At 34.0% G+C, this 22,143-nt stretch overlaps 1 protein-coding gene across 1 annotated transcript in view; it reads left to right on the forward strand.

Annotated features, from left to right (window-relative positions):
- Positions 1–22,143, forward strand: part of ERGIC2 (ERGIC and golgi 2) — a 39,389-nt gene that overhangs the window by 12,855 nt on the left and 4,391 nt on the right. Inside the window, exons 4-11 of the mRNA XM_008053031.2 lie at positions 1,576–1,622; positions 3,408–3,478; positions 6,901–6,941; positions 10,301–10,402; positions 11,567–11,662; positions 16,369–16,424; positions 17,900–17,998; positions 21,355–21,452. Of these exons, the coding sequence (XP_008051222.1) occupies positions 1,576–1,622; positions 3,408–3,478; positions 6,901–6,941; positions 10,301–10,402; positions 11,567–11,662; positions 16,369–16,424; positions 17,900–17,998; positions 21,355–21,452 (610 nt within the window). The remainder of the gene's footprint in view (positions 1–1,575; positions 1,623–3,407; positions 3,479–6,900; positions 6,942–10,300; positions 10,403–11,566; positions 11,663–16,368; positions 16,425–17,899; positions 17,999–21,354; positions 21,453–22,143) is intronic.

A 22,143-nucleotide genomic window follows, 5' to 3' on the forward strand; every position in this document is an offset into this window, starting at 1 on the left:
TAAAAAAATCAGCCGGGCGTGGTAGCGCGTGCCTGTAATTCCGGCTACTCGGAAGGCTGATGTGGAAGGATCGCCGGAGCCCAGCAGGTGAGGCTGCGGTGGTCGGGAGCGGCCACTGCACTCAGTCTGGGCGACCGAGTGAGACTCCAACTCAAAAAAAAAAAGTTTAGAATGTATGTTTATTCCTACTTAGATGTGAATATGGTGAAAATTGTTTAATATTTGAAACTGTTTACTCTTTAGATTTTGAAATATCTTACTGATCTGTGTGAACTGGAAAATACATTGTCCAAAAATACATTATATACACCTATGTATCTAAGCTAAATTTTAATGCAAATAACATCATGTTTAGACCTTTGAAAACATAATACTTAGGAGACGCAATACATTTTTTTTTTTGAGTCGGAGTCTCACTCTGTCGCCCAGACTGGAGTGCAGTGGCCGCTCCCGGCCACCGCAGCCTCGACCTGCTGGGCTCCGGCGATCCTTCCCCCTCAGCCTTCCAAGTAGCCAGAATTACAGGCACGCGCTATCACGCCCGGCTGATTTTTTTATTTATTGTAGAGATGAGGTCTCGCTGCCCAGGTGGGTCTCGAACCCGCGGGCTCAGGCAATCCACTCACCTCAGCCTCCCAGAGGCGCGGGATTACAGGCTGAGCCACCGAGCCCGGCTTGATTTTTTTATTTATTGTAGAGATGAGATCTCGCTGCCCAGGCGCGTCTCGAACCCGGGGTTCAGGCAATCCGTTCACCTCAGCCTCCCAAAGGCACGGGATTACAGACTGAGCCCCCGAATTTTCAATGAATTGAAGATAACAGGTTTTTTATACTAATATTGAACCAGATTGGAAGATACATTTAGTTCTTGATTCCAAACCCAGCTCTGCAATTTACTGACTACATAAGGAAAGTTACTAAATCTGTATGTGTGGTTCAGTTTTCTTTTCTGTAAAATGGGGATAATAATTATAGTAGCTTCTTCATGGGGTTTATGGAAATTAAATTAGCATTTGTGAATTGCTGTGTAACCTTGGGCAAGTCTCAACTAACTATTTTTGGGCCTTAGTTTCTTCATCTATGATGTAATAGTATTCAAGATACCATTTGTTTCAAGGAATTTGTTGTTATTTCATTTGTTTTTGGTGCCAATGAAACGCTTCATTTGCTTCCAAATGAAGTCACATAAGTGTTTTATATTAAGTATTCTAGTGTACTTAACTATGGTATTTGATTGTACTCAAATACTATTTACTTAAGTATTTGAAAATTTACTTAAACAGAGGTTAAGTCTTTTTTCTGAGTTGCATGGAGTTATTGATTGTAGAGTTGCCATTTTTAAATTAAAGGATATTGTTCTTAAAACTTGTGAAATCAAAAAGGCTTTTGGAATAATGGCAAAATAGAACTTGTACTTTAAAATGCCTTTGTTTTGGCCATAAGAAATATCATTCAGGTTCTAATTGGCATAATTTTATGTTTGAAATCCGTGTTTTTTATAGATCAGTTGATTTATATTTCTCATGTTTTGCTGATTAATTGGTAGGTGCTAATGTTTAACATTTTGTCTTTTAGCAAATTGAGAATCAATATTGATATTACTGTTGCCATGAAGTGTCAATGTAAGTACATCTTTAACTCGATGACTCTGTATGTAGTTTATGATTCAAACAGTTGCCAATAAAAAGTAAAAAAAAAGACTGTATTTTTTTCTTTGTAATATTTTTAAATTTTACTGTGCTATTAATAAAGTGAATTATTTTACCCCACATCTTATATTCTTCAAGTTTATTCTCCATAAAGAGAAAAGATTTAAATTTTGCGTTGGTATATTTAAAATAAAAGAAAATCAGTTTACATATAGCCTTTCTTTCTTGTTTGGAGTACCAGCTTTTACACCAATGTTCTACAAGCCTGTCCTGTTTTACTGTTTTAGCTTCTCACCCTTTATGTTTACTCTGCATTTTAAAATACAAATCCAGCTGGGCATGGTGGCTCATGCCTGTAACCCCAGCACTTTGAGAGGCAGGAGGATTGAGACCAGAAGTTTGAGACCAGCCTGGGCAGCATACTGAGACCCCCATACAATCAAGAAAAGTAGCCAGGCATGGTGGTGTACACCTATGGTCTCAGCTACTTGATACGCTGAGACAGTAGTATCAACTGAGCCCAGGAGATCCAGGCTGTGGTGAGCCATGATCATGTTACTGCACTCCAGCCTGGGTAACAGAATGAGAACTGAATCAAAAAATCAATAAATAAAATGAAATACAGCATTTTTTTTTAAACTAATGATATTGTTACCCTTTTGTGTTTATGTCACTGACTTCACTTGATTATACTGGTAGAAGTGGAAAAATGCTAATATGTCAGATAGATGATGTTTGAATCAGTGTTGTTTTCAAAAATGGTGCTTTTGCATGAAAAATATCTTTTAAGTTTTTGCTTAAAAATTACAGACCAAGAACTCATTAGTTCAGAGAAAATTGTTTTATTTTACCCATTTAAGGAGATTTGTTTTTGTGAGATTTCTTCTCAGAAAAACCTTAAATCTGTTTTCCATTTATTTTTCTTTATATTAGTGGTTTTGAGAGATAAACACTTAGTTCAGATGTAGTGGCACATGCCTGTAATCCCAGCACTTTGGGAGACTGAGGCAGGAGGATTTCTTGAGCCCAGGAATTCAAGACCAGTCTAGGCAACATAGGGAGACTCTGTCTCTACAAAAAATAAAAACTTAGCTAGATGTGTGGCGCATGCCTGTAATCCCAGCTATTTGGGATACTGGAGGATCACTTGAACCCAGGAATTTGAGGTTGTGGTGAGCCATGATTGTGCCACTGCACTCTGGCCTGGTTGACAGAGTGACTCCCTGACTCAGGAAAAAAAAAATGCTTTAAATTTGAACTTTGAGTTACTGCTTATATTGAATATACCATGTTCTGCCTTGTTTTGGATGTTTGAATACCATTATAATTGTAGCCTTTTCAAAATAAAATTTCCTATTTGTTGATTTTTTTTTTTTTACAGGCATCAGTAGCTTTGTCTTAAGATTTCTTTCTGTCGAAATATAATTATATTTTGTTTAGTAGCCATTTGTGTTTAGGTTCTTGTCAATTTTTGCAAAGCTCTTTAATTCAGTAAAGCTTATGTATTTTACCATGAGATTTTGAATTGTCTTTTTAACTGAGCAAGAAGTAGAAAAAGCATTATTAAATTTTGGAATATTGTATAATCTCCGCCAAAATTATGCAATGCTACCCATTTTAACTTTTGAACAAATAAATAGTATCGGAAGGTTTCTCTACATATTTTGTGAGTCTTCTGTTAGTCATCTTACATTGTTTAGATAAAGTGTAGTTTGGTTGAGCATAGAGTATAAAACTTTTAATTTTTTTTGTATGCAGATGTTGGAGCAGATGTATTGGATTTAGCAGAAACAATGGTTGCATCTGCAGATGGTCTAGTTTATGAACCAGTAAGTTTGATTCATAGTTTTTGAAATACATGCTTTGAGGAATTGTACCCTTGAAGGTTGTTTTGATATTTGCTTTTAGTTTGTTTGAGCTAATTTTCTATGTAACTTTTTTCTTATTTCAAAAGTAATCCATATTATTTGTAAGAAATTTAGGGGGGGAAAAGTTATGTCAGATACCAAAATCTTGAGATCGTCATTGTTAACATTTTGGATGAATTCTTAAAGTCTGTTTATAACCTTATTTTAGTTTATATTTTTTGTTGATACTTCCCAATAATTTTCATTTTTCTTATAATTTTTGTAGTGATGAATTTTTTTCTTAATAATGTGGAAACTCTAATGTCCTATTTGCATTCTACTATTACCAATTTTAAAGTCTTTAAAAATATTTGAACTGTATTTATCTGACAACCAAGAATGAAAGTGTCTTTCTAAGAGGAGAAATTTCACAGTCGTTTACTACGTCCTTGTTCCTTTACGCCTCTATTTGCTACAGCTTGTGAAATGCTGACATTCTGTTACCTTTAAAGCACAAGTTATATATAACATAAATGATTTATCAGAAAACACCATCATATTACGGGGGCAAGTATGTGATAACAAGTTATGATCAAGAAGGCTTTGAGAATAAGCATGGAACCCCCAGAAACTGAGTTACTGACTGCTCTGTTGTCATTATGGTACTTAGGTGTACATAGGTGGTACTTATGAGTACATATTCTCCAGTTCTGTTGTTTATCATGACAGTTGCAAAATGAAAACTAAAGATGACAGAGGAGTAGAAGTAACTGAATTTGTGGGGCTAAAGGAAAAGAAGGAAGTCCATGTCAAGTTTTGATTAGTGAATTATTTTTAGTTTACATCAACAAAATATATGTAAAATAAAATAGATATGTGCCTTTTTATACACACATTTTCACTAGAAATTTCTACAGAAAAAGTAACTTTGTTACTGCCACTTTGACCCTCTCTACTTCCTGACACTTGTTCTCCCCTCCTTGAAATAATGATTCTGTAGCAATTTTTTATGAGGTTAGGTGTCTTTCAAATTTATATACCATGTGACAGTGTATGATACTATTATCTGGAAAATTTAGCTCTAGATACTTATTATTAGACACTTTAGCATTTACATTCCATTCCATAGTATTTTTAAAATAATGATTCATCTTTAACTCTGTTTTATTGCTTTTATTTTCTACCATTCTTTTAAAAATTATTTTGTGGAGGATCTTTTTGAGATTTCTCTTTCTGCAAGAATATGTGGTTATGTCTTATGGACTCTAGCATGACTCCTGTTTCTTTTTTTTTTTTTACTAAGAAATCCTTTCTCTTGCTGCCTACTGGGCTTTTCTGTCTTATGAAATAAAATTATATGGGACTTTTTCTCAGTTTGACCTCCCTTTTAGTGGTCTTGTATAAATTCCTGAAAGTTTTCAGCATATGGATGCTAATTTAAAATGATTTAAGATGAGATAATAAAGATGATATCCTCATGTTTGTTTCTTTGGATACTATGAGAATTTGGTTATAAAGGGACTTAAAGTGTCTATATATTATCCTTTAAAATTTACTTACACTATTTATCTTGCATTCTTTCTGTATTCTGTCATGCTCACTCTCCTTTTTTCACATTTATTAGATCCCAAGTTTTATTTTTTCTCCTAGGATCTCTGTCTTTCCAGCTGAATTTTAAGCTCCTGAGAGTCTTTAACTTTATTCTTTCTTCTCTACAATTCCCAAAATGTATAACATAATGCTTTGCAGGTTTTAGGCATTAATGAGTATGTAGTCATGACAAGATCATTGATTGTTTCCATTGCAAACAGCACCATCTCTTCCAGTCGTTTATGGATAGGAAAATTTTATTTAACTTTAGTTGCCATATAATTAAAATCACCATTTAGCCAGAAAGTTGGGAACTTAAAATATTTACTTGTACACTTTTCATCAGTAATAGTCAAGATGTTTAACAATGTTTTTAGGAAAGTATTTATTTGTTTATCTTATACAAAAGTATTTAAGAATTGTTTTTTTGAAAGCAGGATTTATTGAGAGGACAGAAAAACTCCCACAGTGGGAGGGGACCCAAAGGGCTTGCCCAAGCATTGTTATTTTTAATATAAAAGTATTTAAAATAAAATTTTAACTGTAAAAATTTTTACTCTTAGTATTTTAGCCCTGACCACTTTACTAGTTTCCGAACCATGATCACACAATATGCCATGTTAGTTATTATTTTGCTATTTACTATTACATTTAGTTCCTATTGCTTTGTTTAAAGAAAAGAAGAATTTGTAAAGGGTGGGAAAGTGAGGAATCTGCCAGAGCTAGGTTTTTATATTGACCCTTGCTATCTGTGATTTTGGAAAAAGTTTGTAACCTTTTCTCATATGCAAAAAAGTAGCAAACTCAAAAGGTTGTTAGGAAGGTTAAGTGAGATAATGAATCAGCATTGTGCCCGCACAAGTTGGCTACTGGGTAATTCCTTTCCACCTTTGTGCTATATATATGCACTATGCAAAGCAGGTTGAGAAAATCAAAGGAAGACTTATATAGTCTGTACTATCAATAGTTTAATTTATAAGTTAGCTTGAGAGCAGTTGCAAGCAGCCTCATTTGTTTGCCATGGTATGTTTTACAGATGTTAGCATTTGCCTTGTGTGCCATGGTGTGAAAAAGGTGGAGGCAATTTAACTTGGAGTATATGACTATATAGAATTTAGATAGACATAGACTCACAGTTACTAGAGAGGAATGTTCCAGATTAGTATAATTAATTAAATTACTAAGGTAACAGAAGTAGAGCTATGGATTAGAAAAGTGGACCTTTTGTTGCAAAATGAAATTGTGGATATTACTGCAAACCATGAGAAGTTAGCATATTTTTTTTTTCTGATTCTACAAGTCTGACTTTGAATTGATAAGGCTAGTTCCTAGGTGAAACTTCTTGAATTGTTCTTTGTTGATGAATACATTTGAGAATTGCTGTGCCATTTTTAAACTCATCTTAAAAATTGTTGATTTTATTATGGTATTTTCCCAGCAAGAATATGGGCTTTGGATGCTTGAATATGAAATTTATACTGTTATGTCTTTCCCCCCACTTCTTGTGAGTTTCACGCTAGCATCATATAAGTGATTCTGTGTCCTAAGATACCATTTTGTACATATGATAGATGGCCAACTTGCATATATTCCAATATATATAGATAGGAAAAATTTGTGATTTGTAAAATTTCTGTATGCTATTTTTGAGTAAAAATACCACATATTAAAATTTTATAGTCTGATTTACAGAAGATAAATGTAGTGTTCTTAACACTATACGTTTATGCTTTTTACTAGAAACAAAATTTTTAATTGTGATGTAAAAGCCAAGAGAATTCAGCAATACTAGTGATTGTTTTCTTTTTTTTCAGGCAATATTTGATCTTTCACCACAACAAAAAGAGTGGCAGAGGTAATAAGTGAGCAAAGTATTGTGGTCCACAGAAATCTAGATCACGTTTTGTCTGTATTGTCTATTGTAAACTATTTATAGATTAACACATTTCTTTAGGATTTCTTTGGATGAACTCTTAGCAGAATTTAGTATATAATATAATCCTTACAATTTTAAAAACTGTATCAGATTTTAGGAAAGTCATGCATAATCTTTTCTCTAGTACACTTTGAATCATGAATAATTTTAGTTCTTACAATTTTAACTTTAAAATTTTTTGATTATAAAAGTAATACATGATTCTTGTTAAAAATTCAATTTGAATAGAAAGGTTATAAAGGAAATGTAAAAGACCCTTTCTCATTCTGTAAACTATTGCCAGTGACTAACAGTAATGACCAGTGTTAAGTTTTTCGCATAGCTTTCTAGAAATTTTTCTGTACATATATAATTATATATATTATTATATAATCATGTAATACATGATTTGTGTTTTATTTATATTTATATAATTATTGTATAATTATAATGACATATAATTATAATTTTCTGTATGTTTGTATATACAGACATTTTTTTCCTAATACAAATGGAATCACTCAATACATTTGTTCTCTGACTTGCTTTTTTCTCCCTAACATGGCATTTTAGACATCTTCCCGTTTTAGTATATGTAGTAGTATGTTTTATGAAGACTATGGTTTAATTGGATTCTTATTGATGGGCATTTAGATTGCTTCCAGAATTCTAATATTAAAAACAATACTCAATGAACATCCTTGAACCTGATTCTGTATATGCTTATGTTAGCATGTGTGTATATAGAAAGTTTCTAGAAGTGGAATTTCTCTTTCTGAGGGTATGTAACATTTTGACAAATAGTGCCATATATCTTTCCAAATTATTATTTCAATAACACTCCAAAACTATATGAGAGTACCTTTTACTGTACAACCCCATCGAAAATGGGTATACCCAGACTTTTTATAATCTTTGCCAGTTTGATGGGTGAAAATTGGTATAGTACTTGTTTTACCTAGCATTTCTTTCTCAGTCAATTGAATATCTTTGTGGAGGTTTTTTTTTTTTTCTCTTTTGCATTTTTTTGTGAAACTGCATGGTCATGTTATATGCCTATTTTGCTTGGCTGTTCCCCCCCCCAACTTATAACAATTTTTTGTAAATTAAAGAATTTAGTCCTTTGTGTTTGTTTATTTATTTATTTTTTTTTGGTTTCCAGGCCATGTCTTACACTTAGAAAGGCTTTGTCTAGTTTAAGATTATCCCAAAAGAAATTTCTTCACCTTTTTTTTTTGCCTTGTTCCTAAGTACTTTCCAAGAGTTTTTTTCTTTTAATTTCCAATTTTACCACTTGGGTGAGTTTATATGTGAAAGTTGAAATTGAATGTGGGTGAACAGAAGCACTGAAAATTCCGTGTTTCTGGGCTCTTAGTGCTTTTAGTAGAAAGCCATCCACAGATGAAATACTTTAATCCAGAATTACTAAAATATTAAAACAAGATTTCTTCTTTCATCTGGAATTTCATTCAGTGTTTAAGACATGTAATAAATGAGAGAAGAGATTGTATTTTTACTATAAAAATGATAGCGGTTTTCTATTATAGTAGAGTTTTCTACGTACCTTCATGTATGGAATATAGGCTTGGATATTTATTGGTACATTCAAGGCAGAAGTTTTTTCATACATACACATACAGTTTGAGGTCATCAAACTCCTTGACTACTGCCTTCCATCAAAATTGAACTCTGGAAATAAAAGACACGAAAAATGTGAAAATTTCGATTTCTGCCGGCATTGGATCCAAAGATTTTAAGTCATTATATGTATAAGTCTGAAAGTGGGATCTAGTTTCTTGAAGCATCTTACATTATCGTGTTCAGTTTCTGAACATTCTTAGATAGCTCTTGAATGGCCTAGAGATACCTGGACCTTCCATCTTCCTAAATAATGTGCATACCAAAATGTTCTTTACCTTTAGAATTTACTAAGAGATTTAATTTCTTTCAATTGATGTTCTACCTTTTAAAAATATTTAGGATCTCAGGTCTTCTCTCTCTAATAGTAAATTTCAAATACGGACAGAGCCTTTCTCGTTTCTGCTTTTTATGTGTAGATTTAAGGTTTAGTCCAAACTAAATTTACAGTATAAATATGACTTAATATTTTAAATGGGCCTGTTTATTAATGGTCTAGATGGAGAGTGCATCATTATTTTATCTTCTCCTTGCATTTCCAGAAAGTGCTTATTTTATCATTATAGTGAGATGGTGAACTGTTACCAGATTTACATCTGCTTTCTTTTTTTAAGTGCCTGTGTTTTTATATAATTTTTTATAAATTTTTAAAGTTTTGATATATATATACACATATTTAAATGGACTTTTTGAGGAGTAGTTAGGTTCATAGGAGAAAGTACAGAATTCTTGTATATCCCCTCCTGCTACACACACAGCCTTGCCCATGGTCAATATCCTGCTCCAAAGTGGATACACTTGTTATAATCGATGAATCTACATATCTACATTGACACATCATCACCACCGAAAGTCCATAGCTTATGTTAGGATTCACTCTTGGTGTTGTACATTCTATGAGTTTTGAAAAGTATATAATGACACATGTCCATCATGGTGCCATACAAAATAGTTTCACTGCTCTCAGAATTATCTGAGCTCCATCTGCTCATTCTTCCCGCCCCACTATGTATTATACTTGCTGACTTTGAACTTTTCTGCAGCTGACTTGGTATACTAGTTGTTTAATGAAATAGAATTAAAGGAGATAAAATAGGACTACATTTAATGATGCAAAGGTATTTCTGAAAACGGGGGGGGGGGGGGGTGGTTAACAAGGCCAAGTGGTAGAATTACTAGAGAGAGAAAAAATTTATAATGACAATAAGATGCTTGTGGTATGAGTTTCTACCTCAGTAATCTACCACTTCAAGTCCATCAAGTCCGTGTGTGACTCCTTGCTTGTCTTATTCTTTGTGTCTACAATATTTCATTCAATGCCTGATAAAAATAAGAATTTTGTAACAGTACATGCAGGCATCAGAGATGAACTTAGATAATGCAGGTGAGTAGAAGTTCTGTGGTGATCCTGACTACACATCTATTGTTGATGGACTCAGGCTTATGGAAATGTCAGGTATTAAAGCTCTAGTCTCCCTCCCTCACTTGTTTGCTTTCAGGGAAATGACTAAAGCAAACTTGACATTTTATTTTAGAATATAAAATCCTAAGAAAAATGTATGGCTTAGGTAAGTCTGCTAACCATTGTTATTTTCAAATAAGTATTGGCTTTCATTGTGTACCTTACTGTAGTTTTAAACTATTGTTTGTGTCTTACTTAGGATGCTGCAGCTGATTCAGAGTAGACTGCAAGAAGAGCATTCACTCCAAGATGTGTTATTTAAAAGTGCTTTTAAAACTGCATCAACAGCACTTCCACCGAGGTGAGATCTGTATTTTAAATGTGCAGCTATTTACTAATGAATTTACTTTGACATTGGTTTAATATTGGTTAACTTTTTTTAATCATATTTTTCTTAGAAAGAGAAAATTGGGTCCTTCTTTACTATGGAGACGTTTCTTACTCTTAAATTCATAGCCTGTGATTTTGATCAGGATGATTACAAATAATGTTATTACATTTTAATTTAATTTTTATTTTTTTTAATTATTAAAATTTTATTTTGAGTTGGAGTCTTACTCTGTCGCCAGACTGAGTGCAGTGGCCACTCCCGGCTACTGCAGCCTCGACCCACTGGGCTCCGGTGATCCTTCCGCCTCAGCCTTCCGAGTAGCCGGAATTACAGGCATGTGCTACCATGCCCGGCTGATTTTTTTATTTATTGTAGAGATGAGGTCTTGCCAAGTTGCCCAGGCGGGTCTCGAACCCGTGGGCTCAGGCAGTTCGCTCACCTCAGCCTCCCAAAGCACGGGATTACAGGCTGAGCCACCAAGCCCGGCTTTTATTTAATTAATTTTTATTTGTGGTCTACCTCCATATAAGATTGTATTGGATTTTAAAGAAAATTTGTTGCATTTACTATTATGAAGATATATAAGCTCTGGCTGGAATTTTAAAAATTTTGCTCCTTTAGAGGTTAGACTAGCTGATATTTGGAAATAATACAATCATGAAAACAATACTTTCCATTGAAATATATAGAGATTTTACATTTGCTTAGAAAGAAAATGTCTGTTTGAACTTAGATGGCGTGCTCTTCTCTTACCTGAGTTTTATTCCTATCTTTCCCTCCCAACTACAGTGACAGAAATAGAATAGACAAAGAATGTATACCTTGTTGGACTCTTTTGTTTTAATCTTTCTTCTGTCATTGAATTTAGTCCTGTGGTTAGATTTGAAGAACCATGGGATTTTAGATTTATGCAAATATAATAGATATGAAATAAGTCATTTTTTCCACTTTATAAATGTATGATTTTTATAAATGCATAGACTTTAGAAAACTGCTATTGTATTTTTGACATTTAGAATATTACCTAAAAATTGATCTTCAGGAATTTCTTATTTCCTTGTACACAGTTTTCTCACCACAGAATGGTAACAATTTTGAATGTCCCTTAAATAATTTCAATATTATCTTTAACAGGGAAGATGATTCATCTCAGTCTCCAGATGCATGCAGAATTCATGGTCATCTATATGTCAATAAAGTAGCAGGAAATTTTCACATAACTGTGGGCAAGTATGTTCTTTTCACTTACTGAAAATACTTTCGACAAGACTGGAGCTTGATTAAAAGTAAATTTTTTGCTCATCAAACAATATATAACTAACCACTAAAGAATTGCTTAAAGTACTGTGTATCTATGTCTTTAGTGTCTTCACGTTGATGTTTGGGGCTTCAATCTCAGGGTAGAGAAGACTACTAACTTTAAAAATTACTTCAAAATAAAAGTAAGACAGTCATGTCATATTTTATATATTAAAATAAATGAACTATAAATAAGAATTAAAGTCTTCTGCTTGCCAGCTTTTAGTAGCTAGAGTGCTCTTACCCAGGCATTTCATTAATTTGTTCATTTTTGGGGGTATGGTATTAGGTTTTTCTTTTGTTTAATCTCTTGGTGGTCTTCATCAAATGACACAGATCATTATCAATATGTACATGAATTTCTCGTAGAGCATTTGAAAGTCTTGCAAAACCTAGTACAATTCTTTTTTGTGTGAGACTGTCAGTTTTATTGTAGGATGCCTTGTTTCCCTGACTACTGTCCTACACATGCCAGTAAGCAACCCCCCCGTCCAATTGTGGCAACTCAAAATGCCTTCCTCCATCCCTCACCAATTTTCACAACAACAACCTTTCCTTCACTGAAAATCACTCGGGCTAGATTCCTGTCTGGTAGGGTAGAAAATACAGTATTCTAGAAAAGAAATAAATTCTGAATATCTGGCCTCCCTATGAAGGGTTTTAACACGTGTCAGAGAACTACTGTCATCGGTACTAGGGTGATTTAATTTGACTTTTAATATTTTGAAGAAGATGCTTATGCTTATATTTCATAAAATGAATATAGCTTTTAACAAAAAAAGAAAGATGGAAGTAGTGTTTCAGACAGTTCTCTATTCCTCTCAGAGTAAAATTCTAGGTGGTAAGAGAGACTACTGAAGTAAAATATACAGGTTGAGCATCCCTAATCTGAAAATCTGAAATTCAAAACGATCCAGAATTGAAAACTTTTCGAGGGACAACATGATGCTCAAAGGAAATGCTCATTGGAACATTTCAAGTTTTGGATTTTTGAATTTTCAGATTAGGGAAACCCAACTGGTAAGTATAATGCAAATATTCCAGAATCTGAAATACTTCTGGTCCCAAGCATTTTGGGATAAGGGATACTCAGCCTGTAATACTTGAACTTGGTTATTCTGAAAAATTGATCTTTCCAAATTTGTTTGAAAATTATAGAGGGACACTGTTGGAGTGATACAAATAACTTATGACAGTAGACTTTCTTTTTAGTAGTGAGCTTGAGGTAATATGCTTCACTGTGAACACAGGAGTCTTTGCTATTAATAGACCAAACTACCAATCATTCTAGTGCATAAGAAGATGCTTTATTGCATAAGATTTTAGTATACTTGATGTTGGCTGTTAACTCATTTCTCTAACCATTATATTGCCTTTTTGAAAGTACCTGGTGTTCTGCTAGGTACCACATAGAACAAATTAAACAAATGTTCAGACCTACTAGACTGTATTCTGAAATTTGACAGTTACGTTTGATTGGTTACAAGTATTAAAGAATCTTTTATGGAGAGTTCTTTGCTTTCAGTTTTTTAGTTAATTGCCAGAATTGGTAACTGCGTAAAGCAGGAATGAGGGAAAGGGAATCTTCAGTGATATATATATATATATATATATATTTTTTTTTTAATTGAGTCGGGGTCTCACTCTGTTGTCCAGACTGGAGTACAGTGGCACAATCACAGATCACTGTATCCTCATCCTCTTGGGGTCAGGTAATCCTTCCATCTCAACCCTCTGAGTAGCTGGAACTATAGACGAACCCTACCATGCCTGACTACTTTTTTTATTTTTTGTAGAGATGTGGTCTCACTATGTTGTACAGGCTATTCTGATTTATTTATTTTTAACCAAGAACAGGGAAGGATGGTAGTTATTCTTAGAATATAAAGGAATTGATAGATTAAATTTGAGAGATAATAGTGTATAGCAGAACAAAGGTTTATTGCAAGGGTAGTCAAACTATAGCCTGTGTAGCAAATCCAGCTTCCCATCTGTTTTTGAATAACTTATGAGCTAAGAATAAGGATGGTTTTTACATTTTCACATAATTGAAAAGAAATCAGAAGAGGAATAATGTAATACACGTAAAATATATGAAATTTAAATTTCAGTGTCCAAAAATAAAGTTTTATTATAACATAACTGTGCTCATTTGTTTATGTATGCTTTTGCTCTGCAATATCAGAGTTCTGGCAGAAACTATATGACTCTCGTATCACTTTGTGCTGCACTTTGGCGCTCTACAAATTGCAGTGGTGCAGTTAAAACTTGACAGCATTAAAAGTACCATGTGTATTTCTATATTGCAACAATTTATTGTATTACCATCTCAAAAAAATGCAAATTTCAGATATTGTACTTGTAAAGCACAATGGAGTATTGATTATTTGATCGAATTTGGCTGTAGAATATCATGCTTGTTAAGAAATGATACTTGCCTAAACCCGCGGGTTCAAGACCCGCCTGGGCAGTGAGACCTCATCTCTACAATAAATCAAAAAATCAGCTGGGTGTGGTAGCGCATGCCTGTAATTCCGGCTACTTGGAAGGCTGAGACGGAAGGATTGCCGGAGCCCGGGAGGCGAGGCTGCGGTGGCCGGAAGCGGCCACTGCACTCCAGTCTGGGCGACCGAGTGAGACTCCAACTCCAGAAAAAAAAAAAAAAGAAATGATACTGTGTCTGTCATTTTAACTGTGCTGAAAGAATACAGTACAGACCAGACTAGGCATTTATCACAATATTCTCAACTCATAGAAAAGCAATGGTCAGAAAAATTAGAAAATTTAAAATGGAATATCTAAACAGTAGAACTTTTGCATAAAAATTAAAAAATGGAAATGAGTCTATAATCAACGTAAGGTTTCAAGTGCCTCATTGGTCAGTTAAGTAAGAAAAGCCATGTATTTATGTTAATGAAATAGTGTTTGATTGCCACAGCTACAGAAATTTAACCAGAGAAAACAAATTTGCTTTAGACAGTAGACAATTAGCTTTTTAGAGAAAAGAGTTTCAGCAACTGAGGACATTGAGAGCAGTATCTAATAGTCAGTTAAAAAACAAGGCAGGTGATTTTTAGTGGTTTTCCTAAGCTCTTGATGAGTGAATCGATGTTACCAGTACTGCTTGTTGTTTATTTGAGCAATCAGTGCTGAATTTGAACTGATTGAAGAATTAGTGTCTATGAATAGCATGCATGGAACAGCTACAGGCAACGATATTTTAAGGAAATTGAAGGAGCACAGTATCAGTACTACCTAAAATGGAATCTAGTAAGATGTGTTACAGCTATGTTATAGCTGATGCTGGTGTGTGGAGTAGAAAAAGGCTTATAAGTAGGATGCATTTTAAAACCTTGTGAAAATATAAGATGTTTAACAAGTATGGTTATCCATTGTATCATCAGTAGTAGTATTTTGCACAAAATTTAAACTGGTAATGTCAATGGAGAACTTCATTTGCTCTCATGGACCTAAATATTGTCATTTCTATAGTTTTCTGCCAGAAATAAAAGCTGAATTTTCCATCTTGTCCTACTACATAGTAATTTGATAACTTAGCAGTAGCAAAGTTTTGTTACTTTTTTTTAGCTCAGGGCCAAGATTGAAATTTTTCTGAATGACAAAACTACCATCATCTACAATTATTGAACACTGAATAGCTTTGGAAAGTAAGTTTTATGCAAACTTAATAATGCTTCTTAATGAATTTAGCCAAAAATTATAAGGCAAAACCAATGCTTATATATGAAATTTATATTGTGGTAAAATTATTTCAGCAACAAACGCTGTTAAGGGTTTTGAGTGGTTTTATTTACTTTTCATGCTTTGCCTGTGATGTCGAAAGTTAAAAAAAGAATAGAGATCTCCATTCTCATACTTGGATATATTTTCTGACCTTAAACAGTTCCAGAAGTATTTTCAGATTTTGATGCAAATACAAAGGAAATTTCCATGTTTCAAAATCTATTTAACTGTGCAATTGAGGCAAATCTAATTGTAAGTTACATAATAATTAGAAGTTTTTAAAAATTTAATTAGAAGTTACTAGTCTGCAATGTAATGACACATTGAAAAGCAAATATGTTTTAAGAAAAGAATCTAATAGAGTTCTTCTGTAGCTGCCTTTCAAGCAATGAGCATACTCAACTCACACATATGCTTGTGGACTAATATGTTCAAAGATGAAAACAAAATGTCATGATAGATCACCATCAGCAGATAAACATTTATGATCAATTTGAAAACAGAGAACACTAAGTCTAAACCCTAACTAAGCAAAATGTAACCTCCCTGAAAAGACTTGTATTACAAAAAAAGTACTCCATTATTACTATTCTGTCAATGGAAAGTTTGTGAAAATTTGTTCTGTCATTATGTAACTAACTACAAAATATATTCAATTTTGGATCTTGGCCCACAAAACCTACTATACTTACTATCTGACTTTTTACAAGAAATCTTTGCTAGTCCCCAATTTATTGCATTGCTGAGATGGATATGTATGTCTACTTAATCGTAGGCCAAATTCATTCTTATGTTATTTTGTACTAAGAAAATTGTGTAACTTAGAAAAAAATCCACTTTTGATTTTAATTAGTTATATAAATACTATTACTTGATTTTTTTTTTCCTTTTAGGGCTATTCCACATCCTCGGGGTCATGCACATTTGGCAGCACTTGTCAACCATGACTGTAAGCAGTTTCTGAAATTTTTTTCAACAAATTTTTTTTTTTTTAATAAGAAAGTGAGTTTTTTTTTTTTTTTTTTTAAAGTTCAGGTACCATATAGGGTTTTGTAAGTGAGCTGCTTTGAAAACAATATCTAGCTGGGCTTGGTGGCTCAGCCAGTAATCCTGCACTTTGGGAGGCTGAGGTGAGTGGATTGCCTGAGCCCGCAGGTTCGAGACCCGCCTGGGCAACTTGGTGAGACCTCATCTCTACAATAAATAAAAAATCAGCCGGGTGTGGTAGCGCGTGCCTGTAATTCCGGCTACTCGGAAGGCTGAGGCGGAAGGATCATCGGAGCCCAGCAGGTCGAGGCTGCAGTGGCTGGGAGCAGCCACTGCACTCCAGTTTGGGTGATAGAGTGAGACTCCAACTCAAAAAAAAAAAAAAGAAAACAATATCAATCTAAAGGAGAAAATAAATGATTGCATTTATTGACTTTAATCCATTTTCTCTTGTCTTAAAGTTACCTGTGCTTGTATTTGGTCATAGCTCATAGTTGTTGAGTTAGGGAGAAACACTTAGATGTGATATTTTGAACACATTTCTGCTCATTGTTATGGATAATGAAAAGAATATATTTTCACTTTGTTTCCATTTGTAAGCTGAAATATGGGCATGTAGACACATACATATAAAATATTCAACTTATTTTGGTGTAATGATTATAAGACTGAAGTTAGGACAAGAGACAAAAGAACAAAACAATAGATTCCATAAAAATTAATTTGGTCACATTTAGCAATGGTGTGTATTAAAATATATCTGAGCAGTTTTATTTTTATTTTATTTTATTTTACATTTTTGAACCAGAATCTCACTCTGTTACCTAGGATGGAATTCGGTGGCATGCTCATGGTTACCGCAGCCTCCATCTGCTGGGCTCAGGTGATCTTTCTGCCTCAGTCTTCAAAGTAGCTGGGGCTACAAGTGTGCACCACCACGCCTGACTAAGTTTTTGATTTATTGTAGAGACGAGGTTTAACCAAGTTGCCCAGGCTGCTCTCGAATCCCTGGGCTCAGGCAATTCTTTTGCCTCTACCTCCCAAAGGTTACAGGTGTGAGTCACTGTGCCCTCCTCTGATCAGTTTTATTATTTGTCTAAGTGGACATCATTTCAGTTCTGGTAACAAGTCCTGTTAGTATATGATGATTTGGATCAGGAAAGATGTACATTTTTGACTTTCTTAGAAGTTAATCTGTCTGTAATTGTGTAATTTGAGTTGCAACATTTTATCAGAATTTACTCTTATACATTTAATTCCCCAATATTGATATGTATTTTTCTTTAAAAAAATGTGATTTTAAGTACTATATTATTGTCTTTGCAGATTTTTAAATATTTTCATTTGAGAATTCATAAGGATGTAAACCAATTCATGACATGTATTTTTGAATAATTTAATTTCTCTACTTTGTTGTTTTTATTTTTTGCCTCTTAGCTTACAATTTTTCTCACAGAATAGATCATTTATCTTTTGGAGAGCTTGTTCCAGGAATTATTAATCCTTTAGATGGAACTGAAAAAATTGCTGTAGATCGTAAGTATTTGATAATTACTGTTAGAATTTACGTGTGGGAACCTGTTCTTATAATCTTAATATTAATACATCTTTAATAATGCTTTTCCTAACTCTCTTGTAAAGATAATCTTTAGGTAGTTGATGAGTGTGGAATTTTTCCTAGTAAGTGGATGAAATTTGAATGTTTAAAATGAGCCACAGAACAGAATAAAGAAACTCAAGTTAAAAGTTGGCAGAAGTAGAATTTAAATACTCTAAATATATGAAAGGTTAAATCTTATAGAACATAACTGCACTTTTTCATATTCACCAAAGAGTAAGAACACAATTTCAACATTATATGGGTGGACTAAAAAAAACTGGAATTTATTTATTAAAAATGTGTATATTTATTCTTTCATGTTTAAACTTTACCTTCAAAGTACTCTTCGTTTGATGTAATATACCTATTGAGATGCTTTTTCCTCTGCTCAAAACAGTTTTTTAACTCATCAATTATGATGTGTTTTACTGCTTCTGCTGTTTTTTGTTTCACCTCTTCCACTTGGGCAAAACGTTTCCCTTTGAGGACTTTTTTAATGGGGAAACAATAAAAAGTCACTTGGGGTGAGATTAGATGAATAGGGAGGGCCTACAACCTTTGAGACAATCTGTGAATAATATAACTTTCCTACTTAGGTGTTCTTATTTTTGCCTCTTTGCTTATAATTTTTCTCACTGAAAACGTTTCATTCAACAGCATTTTTCTCCTACTGGCCATTAAGTTCTCTAACAAACTTATAGCCTTAACCTTTTCCTGAATTAAAATTAAACAAAGAGATCTTTGGTAGTCCTCTGACTACAGCTTAAAAGGTTTTCAATTTTTCCCAACTCATTTTTTTGACCCTTGTTGGTTATTATTATGTTGGCACTTCACCTTTCACATGTGGTGTTATTTCCTTTCTCCTTCACTTTTTTCCCTCCAACTCTTAAGTGTCCCACTTATGTGGACAGTGTTCGTTATTGCCTCATCACTCTCAATTTTATCTATTTACATAAATAGTTAATAATTGGACACCTTTTTTGCTTAGCACTTTTTAGCTCTGTCTGTTTATAACATGATAGAGTTTGTTCATAAAACGCTTCAAAACCAAGCACAGATTGAGCAGTTCACCGTATATGAGAAATGTATCTCAAAGACTGAACCTGAAGATTGTCCTCAGTTGATAAGCCATCTATCTATTGGTGGTAGACAAAGTTGACGACAAACTTTTGCCCTAACATTGCCTCTGACAATATTTAGGATATTAAATCAACACTAATAATAGAAATACTGGTCAAAAACTTCATAGTTTTAAAAGTTATAGTGGCACATGTAATAGGTAAAATAAGTACAGTCTTATTTAATGTTAGAGTTTGAAAATACCATTACCTTACCTCTTTAACTCCTGTCCACAGTGTTACTCTTTCTCTCCTATTCTGAATTAGCTTGAAATACAAGACAGAGAAATCAGATTGGTAAAAATAAAAATTTATTCATACTGAGCAAAAGAGGGTAAAGGCACATACAGTACAAACTGTATTGTTCCATGTGTATGAAATTCTGGAAGAGGTAAAATTAAACTATGACAGTTAGGCAGCTCAGTGATTAACCTAGGGCCAGTAGGAGAGGAGATTGCCTGCAAAGGAGTCTGAAAGAACTTTAAGAGGTTTTGAAATGTTTTATATTTTGACTTTGGTGGTGATCTTATGGGTAAATATATTAGTCATTATGTATTGAACCATATATTTTAATTGGTACATTTTATTGTATGTGTATTGTACTTTAATAAAATTATTTTTTAAAGTTTATTTATCCAACAAATATTTGTTGAACACCTTGCATTTGTCGGGCGCTGTTTGAGACAGTGATAAACAAGGTAGATATAGTCCCTGCCCCCATAGAGCATGTGTTTCTATAGGGCATCTGATCTGTAACACTGGGTAGTGATAAATGTTGGGAAATTGGCTGTCAGGAAAATAAAGGAATTGCCTGTGACAGAAGAAAAGGAGTGGAAGAGGCTATGGTATTGGAAAGAAAAAAAAAACTTGAATGAAGTAAATAAGTGAGGCAAGCAATGGTCTTTTTGATAGCATTGCAGGCACTTTATTATTAATGAAGCACCAACTTCTATGTGCTGCCGCAATTGGTTAACCTAACCCCATACGTATTACATACTCCTACTTTGCCAACTGGTCCAATAGCAGAGACAGGTCACTTTCTCAGTGGTACCGAGGTAGATATGTATGTCTTGAGGACTGACCTGTTTTAAAGCATCTAGTGAAGCTGCCTGGGTTCAAGTCTTAACTCTGCCATTTAGTAAGTCTGGTATGTTTTTTAAACATCCCTGTACTTCAGTTGCTTCATCTTTAAGAAAAGGATAATAAAAACATGTTTGCTTATCTAGTTGAAACTATAGATAGACGTACCTAATTCTAGATGTTTTAGAATATAGTCCTAGAAAATTACAACGTTTTATGTGAACTGTTAAATTTACAACTAATTAGTAATTGGCAATATACTGGTATTTAGAACTTTTTTTTTGAGTTAGAGTCTCACTTGGTCGCCCAGACTGGAGGACAGTGGCTGCTCCCAGCCACCGTAGCCTCGCCTGCTGGGCTCCAGCGATCCTTCCGCCTCAGCCTTCCAAGTAGCCTGAATTACAGGCATGCGCTACCATGCCCGGCTGATTTTTTTATTTATTGTAGAGATGAGGTCTCGCTGCCCAGGTGGTCCTCGAACCCGCGGGCTCAGGCAATCCACTCACCTCAGCCTCCCAAAGGCGCGGGATTACAGGTTGAGCCACCGAGCCCGACTGTATTTAGAACTTTTGCCAAACCTAGAGATGCCTAATGACTACATAAAAATGATCCTTTTGATTTTACGGAAACCCCAGTTTATCATTGAGTAGTTTTCGTTATCATCCTGCTGTGGTATTAGTTCCTTGTATTTATTCAAAGGCTGACAAATTCGGTTTTGGTTTATTGTATATCTTAAGATATTAGTAGAAGCTGCAAGTGTGTCTTGTTATAGTTATTCTATTATAGTTTTATTTTCCTTTTGTTAGTTTCTGTTCCATAAAGGAATGCTGCTTTTTTAACATCGTGTGTGCGCGCACACGTGTGCGCGCCCTTGTGTGTTCATTTTATGCTTTCTGAGAATTTGTTTTACCAAGTATGAGTATATGAGTATATTGCTTTTGTTGGTTCTTTCTTTTAAAATTGTTTTCTTCTTAGACGTTAAGTCATATGTAACATCAGATTTCATGTTAAATGTAATTAATAGGAGAAGGATATATTTGGCTGTAGTTTTGTTGCTACTGCATTGATTTTTAAAAGTTTTGTTTTCATTCTAGACAACCAGATGTTCCAGTATTTCATTACAGTTGTGCCAACAAAACTACACACATATAAAATTTCAGCAGAAACCCATCAGTTTTCTGTGACAGAAAGGGTGAGTTGAATTCAACTGGTAAAATGATTTGGTGAATTTTTTTTTAAGTCTTCCAGCTACAAATAAGGTTGGAGTTTTAGTTGGTGCCCCCCCCTTTAAAATTTGTAGAAGTTTTGAAATGAATTAACATTTTATTTTAAATCAATCATATATCAGAAATGGACATTAATATGCTCTAGAGCAAGAAAATAAGACTTTGTTTTTTGAGACAGGGCCTTGCTCTGTCATATAGGCTAGAGTATAGAGGCACAATTATAGCTCACTTGCAGCCTCAAATTCCTGGACTCAATCAATCCTCCTGCCTCAGTCTCTCAAGGTAGCTGGAATTTTGCATGTGAACCCCTCCCTACACCCAGCTAATTTTTTAATTTTTATTTTTGTAAAGTCGGGGTCTCGCTATGTTGCTAAGCTATTCTTGAGCTTCTGGCCTCAAGCTGTCCTCCCACCTTAGCCTTCCAAACTGCTGAGATTACAGGTGTGATCCAGCACACCAGTAAAAGTAGATTTTTTTTTAAATCTGAAAAGTTTTTTTTAAAATTATTAAAGTATGGTGGTATTATTTTCTTCTTTGTGTCTTAATTTTGTAGTATGCTATCATGTTTTGATACAAGCAGCTTGTAATCTGGCAGCAGATTCTCTGATTTTTTTTTTTTTGAGTCGGAGTCTCACTCTCGCCCAGACTGGAGTGCAG

The sequence above is a fragment of the Carlito syrichta genome, unplaced genomic scaffold (genome assembly GCF_000164805.1).
Source record: "Carlito syrichta isolate Samal-C Ts95f unplaced genomic scaffold, Tarsius_syrichta-2.0.1 Scaffold287781, whole genome shotgun sequence".
Lineage (NCBI taxonomy): Eukaryota > Metazoa > Chordata > Mammalia > Primates > Tarsiidae > Carlito > Carlito syrichta.